The sequence below is a fragment of the Hermetia illucens genome, chromosome 4 (assembly GCF_905115235.1).
Source record: "Hermetia illucens chromosome 4, iHerIll2.2.curated.20191125, whole genome shotgun sequence".
NCBI lineage: Eukaryota > Metazoa > Arthropoda > Insecta > Diptera > Stratiomyidae > Hermetia > Hermetia illucens.
The window spans coordinates 49,241,263-49,258,876 of NC_051852.1; the positions used below are offsets into that span (position 1 = coordinate 49,241,263).

Below are 17,614 nucleotides of genomic sequence, written 5' to 3' on the forward strand. Positions count from 1 at the left end.
GACTTTTCAGTTCTGCAGAGGCAACAGGCGAGAGGAGTGAAGTGGTCGCTGGGTCGCTTTTTTTCCGTTCAAAAAAGCTTAACACATCACTTCTTTCCCGTTGCTTTTTACTTTGTACACAAGAAAGAAGAGATTGGCATCGAGTGTTGGGAAAAGACAAGATGGATGATGATGGGCATATTAAATTACCGCGAACATACATACGAACATTTTGCTGAGTGAAGGCTGGCGGAAAACTTCTCGAGACTGGCTTATTTCCAAACGATTGAGTTTGATTCAATCATTCTGCGAAATTTACCATTAGGATGTTTACTTTCTCATCGTCTTCTGGCGGAGGTTGAGGGGGGTGACCAAATGCGTAGGTTGTTCTAAAGAATTCAACTCAACCAGAGAAAAAATGCTGGAGACAATAACTTTATTGAACAAGTTAAAAGGTTTATTTTCGAATTTAGAGCACCGAGTAACAAAGGAAGAAGAAAGGAGCCAAGCTTGATTTATGTAGCTTCAGTTATTGTAGGGTGCCCTGGAAATTTTCGCTCAGCGCTATAAGGACCTCTCACTTTCCTAACCCTGTTTGCTTGACTGCAATCTGAAAGACTTTCATACATTCATGAGAATTTTTTTCCTTTCTGGACACCCCCAGTGTCTCTCAAATTTAATGCTGAGAACATCATGAAATTTGAGTCATTTATTGTAGGAAACTGAATAGATTTATCTTTTTTCTTCTAGCGCAGATCGAAGTCTTACACACACAACAAAGATACAGTCAAAGGAGCATACGTCAGGTACATGGACAAAACAACCAACGATAAAAAGGTTCTTTTCTACTCACCACTTTTGCGTCCATCATTTGGCAAACCAGCAGCACCGGCTGGGGTCTTGCCGAACTCATGTTGCTGATGTCCATGCAGGTCGTACCCGTTGGCCGCTCCATGAGTTCCTATCAGAATTTGACTATTGTTGTTGCTGTGATTGCTACTTGTTCCAATTATACTGGCTACAGATGTTGGTGATGGTCCCATTACCCCAGTTGCACCAGCAACAACGGCATGACTAGCGCCATTGATAGCAGCTCCACTACCATTTGTTAGCAATGAGTTCGAGGCTGCATTCACCGGTGAAATTGGCGACGAAGATGCTGATGAAGGTAGAGTGGCTCCTGTTGCGGATCTTTTGCCGCGTCGCTGATGATCCACAAAGTTTTGGCGATTTCGGTAGCTATTTCTACTGTTGTTGCTGTTGGTTCGGTTTATATTGTTATTTAAGTTTGTACTGTGATTGTTATTGTTGCTTGTGTTGCTGTTATGGTTGTGGTGGCTGTTGTTGATGAAGGAGTTGCGGTAGGCGATGTCTGATGAAGACGAGGAGGACGATGTCGACGACGATGATGATGATGAAAGTGTTGGCGGTCGCGTTGTTAATGATGTCGCGGCTGCTGATGATGTAGAATTCAGCTGCTCTTGTAGCTCCAGATACTTGGCAGCTTCTAAAAGTGTCTGCAAGGACATTGTTTAGGTGATTCTGGAAAGAGAAAATCAGGGAAAGCATTGGTCAAAATTTTGTATCTACACATAATTCAGTTATTCAACGAAAATCATAGCTAACTCAAGACCTTATAACAATCTTAAGGTTTCGCTATCGTAAAGTATCACAAACCCCACCAAAGAACCTGGACTAGTGACACCTTTTGCTATTTGACAAAGTGACGATAGATAATGTCAGTAGAGACGGAGCAGTTCGCCAGACCGGTAGAAGCTTTGAGGAAGATAAAGAGACGAGCTGGATAAGCCAATCGGTTCTTCCTAAAAATGAGAGATCGAATAAATTTGTGTTGCACCCTTTCAACAGAAAGATAATAACAATTGCGACAGGAAGACCAGATTACGAAGCAATACTCGAGGACGTTTCTAAGGAGCTTGTTGTAGAGTGTTAAAGAGGTCGACACTGACCAGATATCCCTCTGATGATTTTACCGAGAATCACAGGACCCCTTGCTACGAGTTCCAAAAGCAGTTTCTTACACATCTTAATGGTAAGCCAGATTGATTAAGGGCAGAAACTTGGGTTAAGAAAGGACATAACTGGGAAAGCCGATCAGACAAACTGATATAAAAGATGCAAAGCGTTTGGTCGCATATAAAGGGGGCAAGCGTAGGAACCCAGTTGATAATGTCTAGGCTTGAGTGGAAATCTTCGAAGTTGAACTTAGTAGGCTTGCCCACAATATAGGATCTGGGATCAGCAATTTAATCGTCGAATTCAAGTACAGCAAAATGGGCTGGAACAACCTAAAAACGAGCATATAAAGATTGAGAAAAAAAACGCACAGACGAGGTGAAGAGGGCAAGATCTCGAGTGTGCATTAAATGATTTCTGTTGAAGAACAAGAAGGCAACGAAAGCGTTCATAAAGGAAGCGAAAAGTAGAGAAATTATTATAAAAGAACAGATGGCCGGGATCTAAAGTCAGGTGAACATAGGCAGATTATATTCACCACAAGTAACGCATCACAGCGGCAGACACATTAATTTTCCAGGAGCTTACAAATCAAAATTTTGGGTTTCAGTCAGGCTCCAGAAATGCAAATGATATACTGTTATAAAGCCAGACCAGATAAATTGTAGCTCAGTAGCTTTTAGGTACTTAAACCTCTTGGCAAACAAATCTTGAGCAAATAAGGGATTAATTTGTGAAGTTCAGCAAGGTCGTTGAGCGATAATCATATTTACTCGTAATTCGCTCCTTTGAAAAAGTTTAATTCAAACCCTCTGCAGCCAAAAGGAAGATTGGGCGAAGGCGTCGAGATGGCGGGGAATCTATTACACGATCGGGGATGCTATCCTCCACCCTTGGGAGAGGTGCTCGTCGAAAAAGGTAAAATAAACTAGTCTCGTCATGAAGAATTGCTTCGAGTAGGAGAGCGCTAGAGTAAATAGGAGAGGAACCCAGAATGATAGCAAGTGTGGCTTGTGGAGCCGCGGGGCAAGCTTCAGTGGGGCGATGGGGTTTCGCCAGAACATTGTAGAGCGTACAAGGGTGGATTGGGCGTCCAGAGTGACTAAAATCTAGCGTCAGTATTAAGAGTAACGGGACCCCAGTGGCGGAGAAGCATCTTCGTGGCTACAAGGTAGAAAGCGACACATCAACTGCCTGTTGAATTGATGCTGATGCTACAATATGTAAAGTTTAATGTAAGGAACGTCTTCAACTCTGTGAGATGGATGATATGCTGACTCTTGCGAATACGACCGGGGGGACGAGATCCACGAAGAACATTGAAGAACCAAGATCACATCAAGGGAAGCTCAGAGTTTATTCATTCTCCGGATCTCTGGTATACATCATATGATGGTCTGCTATGACTCAAGATGTCCAGTAAATCGCACTTGCTCGGATTCACAGATAATGTTGCAGCCCTAGTGGACGAATAAACACAGTGAAAATAATGATGCACCAAATCAGTAAATAGATGAGTGAGCAGAGATCCTTCCTAATTCCAGAGAAAACCGAAGCGGTCCTCCCGACCAGATTTCCTTCCTATGCTATGCAAGTTGTCCAAATTGCAATGGAGACCATCCAGTGACATTACGATAGAATCGAACTTAAACTTCTTCGGGCAGATATGGAGCACCACAGACAAGGTCGTAGCTGCAATGTTTGCGATTAGTCGGCTGACAACCAACGGTGCTTGTTCCTCGCTCTCTACTGTTCTGACTAATGTATGTGTGTAAACTGATGCCTTTCATGAGATGTACCACGAGCCCCTAGTGCCGGTGCAAGAGCGAGAAGTATCGCGAGTAACGTCCGTCTACCGGAATGAGCGATATTGGTAATAGCAGGAGTTCCCATCGTTCTCTACGTAACGGAATAATTTATATATATATATAATTCAGAAAAGATTAGGAAGACGAAGAAGCGGTCGACTATGAAGAGATTGCCCGCCTTCCGACTAAGTGAATCAAGGGTATCAAGGTAGATACACCATACATCTCATAAAAAATGTACGGCCTCTATTCTGACACAGGCTCGGTGAGATTACTACCTAATATAGCTATTTAATGGAAAAGATATTTTCGATCTTGCCAACACAAAATCGGGAAATCGTGATCGCAATACACGAGGATGGTCAATGATTCATGCCACGCCTTTTTCTTCTGTAAAAGGTGCGTGCCATTGCCTGTTTATCGGACCGGTTTAAGCCTTTTCCAGACATTTCAACTAAGGCTATGTTTTAAAGTGGTTCTAAGGAGTTTCCCCGATCGGAGAAGAAAGTGCCCTGTCTGGACTGTCATTATGAGATATCTGCAAGTTGCAACACCTTATAAGAGAACCAACCACAAGTCTCAAGCATGAGAACGCAAGTTGGCACACAGTTGGGGACTTATTCACCGTGGAGTCAAAGCCTAACCATAATGATACTGAACCGAAGAAGACGTGTGACGTCAGTTGAAAGGATGAAACTTTGCGCGGGCCATTAGGCCAGTAAATAATACATTGCGACTCTATTTCTGAGATCCCCTTGAGACAAGACAATTGAAAACCAAAATGTGAGCCTGTTCTTCAGAGCGGCCGAATAGGAATGTTTGAGAGAAAAATACTTGGAGGTGACAGTTGTTGTCTCAAGCCGAGACAACCCAGGCGCATTGAGGAAAATCCGCAGTCTGTTTCAAATTTCAGATCAACTGCTTTCAGTTTTCAAGATATTGTGTTTCCCATACTCAACAAACCAGCTGGCGGTTAACAGCAAAGCTAAAACTTATGCCCTGTCTTTCCACAATTCCAGTAACCATGACTAGAAACAGTTGCCACGCCAGATTCATTGTTAGTATCCCCAACTCATACAGATGTAGGCGATATGCGAGGTACCGTAAGTCGCCAAACGCATCTTCAAGTTGCACCAAACGTCTTAGTTCATGTAGAGATCTGACCAGAAAACGTAGGATATCCTTTAAAGATTTAGAGTGTGCTCTACAAAATTGATTGCGGGATGCGACCAGGTCTATGTGAGGCGAACAAAAAGACTAGTGGCTACCAGGATTAGGGGAAGCACAGGTAATATTAAAAACAGAACGAGCAGCGAGTGAAATAAATTCGTCAGTAGCCAAGCACATGGTAAACAACAACCACACCATCCCTATGAAGAACTACAAGATGCTATACACTGTACGAGGAAAACGGACATTGAACATCCTGGAAAGTTTAAAAATTCCCATACTACCTGAGATAAAAAGGATAAATACCGATTTTGGTGACACTCGATCATGTTCATGAGACATGAACTATTACATTCGAGAATGAAAAAGGAGAGAGGGTGATACTGGAAATGAAGACAATTTGGAGTTAGAGCTAAATAGCATCATTCCGTCAACGATCACTTGCTTACGGGAAGGTAGGGCTTCGTGACAATGACTCATGATGGTGCAGTGCCGGCCACCTATAACGACTACCCCAAAATAGACTTTTTTGACTACTGTTTCTCTGCATCTTGAGGAACATGCCCGATCAAGGTTTTCCATTTCCAAAATTAAAATAGTTAACATGAAAAAGACCCCTTAAATAATGTATGTATCTTCGTAGAAAGAACGAGATGGCAAAATCATTTACTAGAAAATTAAATTAAGAAGTTGGAAAACTAAAAAATAGAAAATTACCACTTACAAATAGCAATAATTGAGAGATCTGTTTGAAGTCTGAAGGTTGAGCAAAGACGATGTATTGAGGACAGCCAGGCACCGTCTAATGCAACTCGTTCGTCTTTCAAATCTATAACTTCAGCCTCAAACGAGATGCAAAGCCCACCTACAAAAATGACCCAGACTTGTGATGCACTACGCAAGAAAGAACAGGGAGGTGTCTAAATTGAGTCAAGCATCGCGCTAATTGGGTTACCATGAACGAGGAAGGGAAAATTCAAGACGAATTAAATCCCCACCTGATACCTCTTTTTTGCAGCAAATGTTGGTGAGGCGGGGAGTATTGACTCCCCATCCTATCTTGATATCCGCGGAATTTCAAATATAGCGACAACCCTTCAGTATTTTCAGAATCAGGGAAATTAAGCAACATTTCCCTAAACGCCTGATTGCTCTAGTATCTGAGCAAGTAGCCACTGCGTCATTTTATTTGGGATTTTCATTGGTTGAAAACGGAGACCGTCTAAAATTCCTTTGTCAATTTGTAAGTGAAACAAGTCGGAATACCGGAAGCTGAACGCTTCGAGTATAAAGTTTTTGTCTTCATCTTGTGTGGGAAATTTCCTATGCATGTTATTCCATTCGTTCATACCTATAAATTGATGTATCTCCAAATTCCAACTCTATCGTTCATATGAGATCACTTTATATGCTGATGACGTCATACTCGTGCGAGAGTGCGATATATTCACGTGAAATGCATAATTTTGACCTCTATAACTTTAACTATAACTATAACAATAGTTGGATTTTTTTCCAAACTTTCCAAAATTGATATTATATTGTTGCCTATAATGATACCAAGTTTCGAACTTCTGGGATGAACTTAAGGGAGGTTTTCATGGTAAATTTCTAAAATATTTTAATATGCTATTATTAACTTTCTTTGAACGTATGTTTCCGAATAAATCGGATGTAAAAAACAGACAGACAGACGGTTTTGTTTCTCAAAAAACCTTAAAAATGAGTTATCATATCTCTGTCATTTTCTCTGTTGTCATGTTCATTACCCAACGTAACAATTAAACATTAAGTCCCCTACTTTGCAGACAACACAACACAGAACTGATTGGATGCTCTGTGACTTTGTGTTGGCCCTCCAAATCACAAATAAGCTAATTGTATCTTGTTACATAGCCGACGAGGTTGTAGGGACAATAAACAGAAAAAGCAAGTTGGGAAATCTTGCTCAGATTTAGCTGTATCTGGTAGAGGTACGTGAAACACCACCCATTATTTATTACCCGTAACCATACATGTGCTTTTATATCACCAATGTGATTTTGTACCACCAATCCATTTTACCAAATATTACTTATCAATTGGGTGATTTTTGCCCTACATTTATCACATTCATTCCGTAAAATGTACAGGAGAATAGGTATGAATGAAAACTTCCTTCATGCAAAATAAAAAAGGCAAAAGAGCCCATACTATAGTAAAATATTTTCACATTCAAAGAACAGGAAATTATTATGCTTGTGAAATAACATTACTTCACTTAGAAGTATATTTACTTTCTATTGCTTAGCATTTTTTATAAGCGAAGAATGTCCATAATTAAAAGTTATTACCCAGAGATCCGATATAATTTGTCCAGGCCAAAGTCAAACTCGACCACCGCCGATTGTACTAGGGATGTTAGATGATTACATATCACAAGAATAATATCATCATCACTTCTCAACTTGGTGGTGAAGTTGTAATGTTAAGTGTTCCTGTGATGTTTGGACGATGTTTTGCTCGACGGTGGTAATGTGATATTACACTTTAAGATGATATCCCACATCACCTACCCATCTCCAATATTTTATGTTGCGTTAAAATTTTCAAATACATAGGCCGACCCAAGACACAACACTTTTCAATATGAATAAACTACTTTACAAACTGATATACAAAGGAAGCGGTGAATGCGTTCTTTCAACTCGAACTATAACTCCTAAACCATGTCCCTTCAACTCATTTTAGGTATGTACATAATTTTGAAAATACCCCCAGATGGCGAACCGATATCACAAAACCTTATTAAAATCGGTTTACTGTCTGTCTGTCTGTCACACGTATTTTTCTCCGAGACGGTTGTAGCGATTGATACCAAATTTAGTGGGAAGGTGGGAACTGTGAATGCTCACGCATACAGTGTCATATAGTTACATAATTCTACGTTGAAATTAAGGGGGGTCTCCCCATACATGCAAACACTTTTTTTCATCAAATATAGTCATGTGGGGTATCAAATGAAAGGTCTTGGTTAGTACTTTCCGAAGCCGGTATTAGTTTTGATATTTGTTGGAAAGGTGAGAAGTAAGGGGGGTTTAAAGTGATCATTTCTTTAAGGGGGTCATCCCGTGTGTCGGGTTGGAGAAATCGATTTTTTTCTTTTTGCATGAATTTTATCTATATATGGTGGAGAATATGTGGGCAAAGGGATTTTCCGATATTCCGAGTCCTTCAGAAATTACAGGGTTAAACAGGTAAGGAGTTTGCAGCCGCGGCTAGAGTACTCGATGAGAAAGAGCATCGAATCTTTTTTTATCTGTTATTTTTTTACCTGAGCCTTATAAATTCGAACACAGGTATAAATATAAAAAGATGGAAAACCAATCAATTGTCTAAACTTACTTGCTGTTTGGAATAAAAAGGATAATCCAGTCTAGAGCACTGAAAGGCGTTCAAGTTATACTCAGTTATATTTTCTTGTAAGTATTGTGCTGTGTGTTCAGTGATTTTTTTAAATGGATCGTACGAAGGCAGATCGCTTTAACGTTCAACGTCATGCTCGCACTAAAAAACGAGTATTTCATGGGAATCAATAGTTATTAGAGAAGAAAAAGGACTTCGCATCAACATCAGCAAAGAAACTTTTAGCAAGCATGAACATGGATGTTCCAATTGCGACAAGTTTTGTATATTGTATATTGGATTTTGCTGGAGTTTTTTCCGGTATTTCTGCAAATTTATGCAAATAATAAAATATACGTAGTAGTAAACAAGGAATACGTAGGACATGTCGAGAAAAGAATGGGAACGCGGCTTAGAAATGCAAAGAAGAATCACAAAGGCATTGGTGGAAAAGGGGCTGGAAAACTTACTGATAAGAACCTCACTACATTTCCTGGGCTGGCAATTCGTCGACACGCAAATTCGATAGATGGAATGAAGCAAGAAATTTGGGTAACTTTCTTCCATAAATGTTCTACAGACGAAAATCCTCAGCATCAAAATCATCCAGCAGGCGAGGACAGTTGGTGCAAATGGCGCAAAGCGGAAGCTAAAGGAGAACTGGATAGTTTTCACCATGAGAAGGCACCTTTGACTGAAGAAGTTCAAACAGTCATCAAACCAATCTACGAAGGTTTGTCACGAGATGATCTCTTGAACAGATGTTTAGGAGCAGAGACCCAGAATAACAATGAGTCGTTAAATGCATTGATCTGAACTTTCGGTCCTAAACACCTTCATTCTGGGGCCAAGGTCGTAGAAATAGCCACTTTTCTGGCTTTAATTATTTTCAATGAAGGATTCAATGGCATTCTCAAAATCCTAGTGACAATGGGATGTCAAGTTGATCACATATGTCAGGTTTATGCCGACCGCCGTAATAAAGCGCGAATTTGGCGGTCCGAACGACCATCGACTGACCTCGCTAAAAGAGCCACAATTGACACCAGAGAGCAACAATCGGCCTTACAAGACTTTTTTGAAGAAACGGAGGGTGCTCTCTATAGAACAGGTATAGCAGATTAATGGTGAGCTAAAATTTTACTGTTGATAATCACATTTAAATTTTCAAATGCGTTTTTCTCGAAACTGCATCTTGAAAATCGGCTGCCACCATAGCTCAAAATCTATCCAACCAAATTCTTTGAAATTTTCACGGCTTCTTTAGTACATATTTCTACGGTCCGCAAACTAGGATAATTGCAATCGGACGGGTAGTTTTTTTTTTTATTCATAAAAAAAGCCGTAGAAAAACACCAAAATCCAAAAAATTAAGTTTAAAAGCCCACCAAAAATTTACCTTTTAATATTTTCTAATTATCCTAGTTTGCGGACCGTGGAATATTGTCCACATTAAAATGCCGTTTAGCTTTTTTCCGTCAGATGAACACAGCGCCCTCCAGCGTGGCAGCAGAAAAACACCTTTTTTTGGAGATGGGTGCATAAATTAACACCTATTCCGAAAATTAGCTATGAAATCAAGCTGAAAAATTTATCACATATACTAGAGATATCAGTAAACATATGGTGAAAAAATCACGTTTCTATATTTATCCAGTTCTTCAAAATAATTTTTCAAAAAAAGGCAAGAAAAACGGCCTTCACACGGGATGACCCCCTTAATGGACCCATTCTCAGAAACAACCAAACGAAAAATCTGAAAAAAAAAATCAAGAGGCTGCCACTATATGGCTCCTTAGCTCCGAATTACCTTCCATACCGATATATGTTGAAATAAAGTTAATAACAGTATATTACTATATTTTTAAAGTTTTGTGTAAACACAAAACCTTATTAAAATCGGTTTACTGTCTGTCTGTCCGTCACAAGCATTTTTCTCGGAGACGGTTGTAGTGATTGACACCAAATTTGATGGAAAGCTGGGAACTGTGAACACTCACGCATACAGTGAGTTACATCCTTTAATGATGAATTTAAGGGGGGGTCCCCATGCATGCAAAAGGGGGGTGTACATTTTTTTTTCATCAAATATAGTCATGTGGGGTATCAAATTAAAGGTCTCAGTTAGTACTTTTCGAAGACGGTCTTAGTTTTGACACTTGTTGAAAAGGTGGGGAGGGCGGGGGGTTAAGTGACCATTCCTTTACGGGGGCCATTCTCAGAAACTACTCAACCGAAAAATCTGAAAAAAATCAAGAGGCTGCCACTATATGGTGCCTGGGCTCCGAAATACCTTCCACACTGATATCTGCACAAATAAAGTTAATAATAGTATATTACTATAATTTTTAGTAATTCGCTGCAAGACCCCCCCTCAAGTTCATGCTAGGACTACGAAATTTCGCAACAATATAGGATATAACATAGAGCATGATCTTACCAAGTTTGGTGGAAATCGCACTATTACTAACAAAGTTATAATACGTCAAAGTTGTCGCTTCTTTGCAAATTCAAGGCTATCAATGTCAATATCATCCGAAAGTGTATATTCTCACATAATATATGCATATATTACGTGCTACGTACCAAGAAATACACAAAACCTTTCGTACCTGAAGCGTCCAGCTTCCGGTTTCCCGACTTGTTTAGTAATTCGCCACAAAATCCGCCGTAAAATCGCCACGGTCCGCAAACTAGGATAGTTGCGATTCATTCAGTAGTTTTTCTTTATTCATTGAAGAAGCCTCAAAAAAACACCAAAATTCACAAAAAAAGGTTAACACGGCACCAATTAATATTTTTTAATAATCCTAGTCTGCGGACTGTAATTAAATCTGTACGTTAAAATGCCGTTTACTTTTTTTCTTTAAGATGATTGCAGCGCCCTCTCGCGTGGCAGCAGAAAAACGCCTTTTTTTGAGATGGGTGTATATATTGCTCTGTATTTCACTAACGAACTATGCAATTAATCTAGAAAAATTACTATGAACGCTCGAGATATTAATAAAACTATGGTGAAAAATCCGTATTTGTACCTTTATCCAGTTCTTCACAAAAAAATTCTAAAAAAAGCCAAAAAACGACCTTCACACGGAATAACCCTCTTAAGTTCATCCAAGTGCCACGAATCTCGAAATTGCAGCAATGTAGGCTGTAATATAGAGCGTGATCCTACTAAGTTTGGCGGAAATCGCAATATTACTAACAAAGTTATAACCGGTCAAATTTGCCACTTCTTTGCAAATTCAAGACTTTGAATGTCAATATCAATTGAAAGTGGATATTTTCACATAATATATGTATGCATATATTACGTGCTAGCTTCTAGTGGGACAAATGCACACTCAAATATCTTTATAAAAGAAATACACAAAACCTTTCATACCTGAAGCGTCCAGCTTCCGGTTTCTCGACTTGTTTAAATATTCATAATAGTTCTTTATCAAACAAAAGTCACAAAGTTTCCTTATTTGTATTCCACCGTCAAAAAAATATTTTTTATAGTAGAGTTTTACATTCTAAGAGTTCAGTGAGTGTTGCTCATTTTAAATGAATCAAGGGAGAAATGTCGTCCCTCCTGTCGACCTCTATGGTTCTGAGTGTTGGCCAACTATAAAACACAATGAACGACGTCTTGCGATAGTGGAGACGAAGATATTTTGATTACATACAAACTGAGGATATCCGCGACCGCTTGTGAACGGGATAAAGGCTGAAGAAAAAGAAGAAGGGAAACATTTTTCTTTCGAAATCCTGGCCACCTTAAAACCGAAGATTTTTTCGGCGGTATAATATATGAACTATCACTTTACTGAGCGACCCGTGGTTGCTGAGTTATAGATAGCAACAATACAAACTTAAAAACCATAAGTTTTTCTGCACAAATGATATTCAAATTCTTGCAAATTTTCAACTGACTTAGGATGCTATTTTGAATCCTTTAACATATCTTTTGCATGCGATATAAATCTGATCTACAAATTAAAACTGATTTATCTTTCAGGGGACGCAAGTCGTTACCATTCCAAATCCCTTCTGCAAGTTTTCTGATGTAGACTGTGGTATATTTTGAGCACATGCTAACTGACGAGAGTAGACAAGTCCTCTATATTGTTCTGCACCTCTCTAATCTCTCATCAAACCTTCTCCTCCTCTTACACACGAGATTAATCAAATAAATTGTTGCATCTTATCATTACCAGAAAGTTAGATGAGAAGCTTGTGCTGCACCGGTTGGACCCAACCCAACTCAACGTGGAAGTACACTTTCCGGACCCACCTATGGTACTCTCTCAATTTATCTCCCATTAGCTCTGGATAAATTGGACGGAGAAGTTGGTATCCATGAATAAAATAAACATTATCAGGAAGAAAGCATTTATCTTACTTTGTGGTGTTGATATGGAGAAGTATTGAGAGGAAATGCGGATTTGAGAAATAGATCTGTGTTGTTCAGAATTACTGGCGGAGAGTATTCCCAGCCTTACTTAGTCCCAGGTTGCCTGGGTATCCCAAACTAAGTGAATGAGGGAGAGGAAATTTCTTAGAATCGTCAGTAAGTGTTGATAGGAAAACTTTATTAGTTATCTGTGGATAGGTAAACAGAGTCATCCACGATTAAAGGAAATATTGCAGGAATTCAAAAGAGCATACCATCACCCACCTATCGAACACTTCTTCATTTGAATCCCAATACGCAGACCTCATGTGCTTCTCTCAATTTTTCTTTCTTTAATCGGAAAGTATGTGATGCGCGGTTCCCAACGGGAGGGTCATGGCGGGATTCTGTAATATATTCGTATAGAAATTGTGCTGTACACACTTAGGTCGCTAGTTGCGCTATACCCGCCATGAGTTCACTTGACTGCATGCTTTTTGTTTATTATTTGGATTTTATCATGTTGAAACGTGTGAGCGAGAGCAAACTGAGCGATACGTTTTCCAGCTTTGTTGCCAGACTTGGGGAGTATTTATTTAAGCAGATTAAATTATTTATAGCTACGTGGTCAGGCGACTTAAAATACAATTAGTCGTTGAGAAGCATTAGGTTATTGGTGTCAACAAAGTTAATGGCCAGCAAATGTTAGGCATTTCAAAAGTATTTGAATTTGGAGGACCTGGAAACTGAAATCTGATTGTCAGCCCCAGAAGATTTAGCGGAAGAAGGACCAACTAAACACGCTGTTACTGAGGGCTTTGGAGTGCAACTGGCATGAATAGAAGACCCAGAGACAATAGGATCAAGATACCATAAAAGCTAATGAGGAACACAGAGTGACACCAGCGAACCAGAGAAGGAACATACATCACAGGCGGCTTCCAATAAATGTCGAAGTACAGGTTGGTCAAAATGACCATTAGTGTTGGCTATGGCTAACTATGAGTAGATTATGGCTATTCTTGCCTTCTATGTGCGTTCATCATGAATGGCGCCCAATGTGAGCAATTATATTCATCAGATTTGAGAGTAGTGAACCTGTGGAAAGTAGCCTATTCCGGCTCTAAACATCGGTTAGTCGGATGGAGATGGTCAACCTCTCAAATTTGTTCCCGGCTAGACCCCACATGCACTTCACTTGACGATTCCCTATGAAACAAGTGTTTTTATGTCTCATTCTCACCCCACCGTTTCCGATCCTTTTCTGTGTAGCGTGCCATGTCTTGAGGTTAAAATGTGAACTTCACAAGAATAGCTTCGGAGATGTATCTAGAGATGCGACCATACACTGGGAATTATCTTGCCGTGACTTTGACTTGTTAGGCCTTATAAAGGAGTATCCCTTAAGTCTCAATACAGCGTGTTCTTTCTCGCTTCAGATGTACATGGCGTACAACCTCGAACCATCTATGGTTCACCTCGGACAACGAAACGCAAGGGAGTGCTATGTCAAACGAGGATGATAATGCTCCTACATTGGAAAAAAGCTCCTAATGAAGCCAATAGGCGAAACCAAAATAGTCCAGTCAAACCTCCGCCACGAAAAAGCTGTATCTGCAGTAATTGCAAGGGCAAGTTCCATGGATAAGAATGGAATACCGCTGGCTTAAGAACCCTGCGTGTACCGATAGCAGATTCTCGGTCTGCATGCAGGTAATTTTGAAATCCGCTTGTGAAAAATCAAAAGCTTGCATCATTCTAAAAAAAACTTAAAATATAGTTGCCTTTTAGAGATTCTGAATGGTGACCTCATGGCTATCAAATCTCCCTGGAAGCCGAGGGAAGAGCTCCAGAAGCAATTGTGGCATCAGGATGTCCCCTTGGACATCCTGATGCCACACCCACCTGAATTAGTCGTTAAATAGGCAAAGTTCTGCAAGAAGCGATACCACTTCTCCTGGGGAAGTTACTAGACCAACCGAAGAGGTGAATTCCTTCTTAACAGTAAATTAGAAATAAATAACGTAAGGAACTCACCAACATTTCATGTGTTCTTTGTGATTGACGTATCAACGAACGTCTCAAATTTAAAATTTACCGCAATGCCGTTCGTCCAGTCGCTCTCTATGGTTCTGAGTATTGGCCGACTATAAAAGACAATGAACGGCATCTTGCGGTAATGGAGACGAAGATGCTACGTTGGACTAGTGGCGTCACACGTTTAGATCACATCCGAAATGAGGATATCCGCGATCGTTAGGGGGTTGCGCCGATCGTGGAAAAGCTGCCAGAGGGGCGTCTTCGATGGTATGATCACGCAATTCGTGCCAACGAGAATTCACTTGCCAAGATTGGTCTGAACATCGAAGTCGATGGTAAACAACCAAAAGGCAGACCTAAACAATGGTGGTTTGATACGCTAGATGGGGATTTGAAAGCCTCGAGATTGCACCCAGATCAGGCATTCGATAGAGCCAAATGACGAAGCCGATCACGACGAGCCGACTCCGCTTGTGAACGGGACAAAGGCTGAAGAAAAAGAAGGAACTTGCCAACATTCGTGACCAGCACCAGGTAAGAGATACTAGACATAACTATAGGGAACACTCTTCAACATCTTTTTGGTCAAAAATTGGAAGATGTCGGATGAGCCCTCTATGTCTGATCACAGAATAATCAGGTTAGACATTGAGGACAACTCGGAAGTAGTAAGGAATCCCAGGAGATCATATTGGGACTCCTAAACAAAACAACTGAATGGCAACATGACTCGTCTACAGGTAAGTGATAACAACAGGAGCGAAATAGAGCTGGAAACAGTATCATTATGGAAGCGACGAGCTGTTCGGCTAAGATAGTCAATTTACCAAGGGCGAAAACAATGGAACAGGAACCTAGTCAGAATGAGAACGGAGGTCGGAAAACTCCTTAACCGAGCGTAATAAACCGAATACTAGTAGAACTAGGGCACTGACGATATATAGCAACGCGATCAGCAATCAACAAATATTGGAAAACAGCTCCATGGGTACGTTGATGACATTGTTCTAATCTGAATCCCTATGTGGCAGAATCCAAATTACGAATTACTAGTAACTTATGCAGGAAGATGAAGCTGCGCATAAATCCGGCCCGACAAATGTAGTACCATTCATCAGGAAGCGCAAGCTTGATCAGATAAATAGGTCAAATATTTGGTAATCACAGTGAGCCAAAAACTACTCTGGAAGACACATGTTGAAAACATACGTCGGAAAGCTGCACGCCTATAGCAAGGGATACACTACAATAATAAGGCCAATGATAATCTTTGGAGGGGTAATCTTGGCAGACAGAACGGAACTGCAAAGGAGTTATACAAACTTCAAAGACTAGGTTTGTGTGTGTATTAGGGGGGAAATGAGGACTTGCTCAATCGCATCCCTAGAAGCCCTTTTGAGGTTAACTCTTTTCTATCTTCACATAGACATGCTATACTATGAATCAATGGATAAGCAAACTAGCATATTCCAGGCGGAAATATATGACATAGATAGATATGCCCCCTTCAACCTTGAATGGAGCTATAGGAAGCAGAACATTGCTATTCTAACCGACAGCAACGGAGCTATTAAGGTAGTCACGCAACACCAGGTGAATTCCAAACTGGTATAAGGTCTAGATACTCTGGGTTCCGGGCCAAATTGGGTTAGAAAGCAATGAGACAGCGGACGAGCTGGCCAGGAAAGGAACAGGTGCAGCGCTACATGGGCCAGAGCCATTCTATGGAATCAGAAATGGGTTCATGGCTACTACGCTGAAAAATGAAGAGAAACCGTTGTGAGGGTTGTACTGGGACAATCCTACCACGAGTGGAATAGTCCAGGGTGCTCATGAGTGGATACGAAACCAAGTGCAAGAAAGGTTGTTTGAACCGCACCAAGAAGAGTTTTCGAATCATAGTAGGAATATTCACTGGTCAGTCCAGGCTAAATCATCACCTGGTGAAGCTAGAGATATCTCTAGGCATTGTCTGCACATTCTGCGACAAGAGTGACGAAACCTCTACACATGTTCTGAGACAGGGGCTGCCACTGCCAATTGCGAAACTGTTGTCGAGAACTACTAGGTAACTATGTATTATCGGATGTCATGAGGAGCGACATCCGGATTCCCACTCTACCTGGCATCTCCATACCTAAAATTTATCATCAAGTTCAACACCAATGGCGCCCAACGTAGGATTTCAAAAATTTGTAAAGAATTTCGAGGCAGATTGCCTTCTCACTTCCCTTCGGGCGAGTTGTCAATCAATCTGCACCCTTCGAACGAGGAAGTGACTCCTACCTGCGCATGCATTTCCATCTGCGGAAATTGTACTGATCATGTTGCAATCGCAATAAAGCTTCCCCGGCATCGCGTAAACCCACTACCCCTATCAAATCATGGTGCGGAATTCTGTCACCCCGACTCATCTTAGCGTCGGGCAAACATTTCTTTCTTCCAAGTAGAAACATCGACTCGGTCCATTATTAAGTTCAACTTATTGCTATGTCAACAAGCCTGTAGCCCTGTCAAGTGGGGCTAAAAAACGTTGAAACTTCAGAGACCAAGATCATGATCTGATGAACGATTCAGCGCTCTCTGAAGATTCCGTAGAAGTTCCCGAGGAAATTTGAGGAGCACAGCATTTGGAGTATTCTCCTCAGGGGTTGGACTTACCGGATACGCTTCAGCGGGGCTTGCTTCTAGCCACAGACCATCCTGCATTTTTCACCCATTACCGTACATGAATTGGGCCGCTCAGAGCAAAAGCAGGAGGATTTGATAGTATGGCTGGATGCAAGAAATCCAGACAACATACTCTCTGAAGGAGTTGGTTGCGTGAATGGACATGAGAGTTATCGGCGACCGTAAAAATGATGCCAGTGTGGAGGTG

The 17,614-nt window shown here is 40.7% G+C and overlaps 1 protein-coding gene across 6 annotated transcripts in view; it reads right to left on the reverse strand.

Annotated features, from left to right (window-relative positions):
- The window catches only part of LOC119653720 (mucin-17), a 238,151-nt gene that overhangs the window by 120,574 nt on the left and 99,963 nt on the right, over positions 1-17,614 (reverse strand). For all 6 annotated transcript variants that reach the window (XM_038058618.1, XM_038058617.1, XM_038058621.1 and 3 more), the window contains one exon: positions 833-1,521. In XM_038058618.1, the coding sequence (XP_037914546.1) occupies positions 833-1,508 (676 nt within the window). In that variant the 5' untranslated portion in view covers positions 1,509-1,521. The remainder of the gene's footprint in view (positions 1-832; positions 1,522-17,614) is intronic.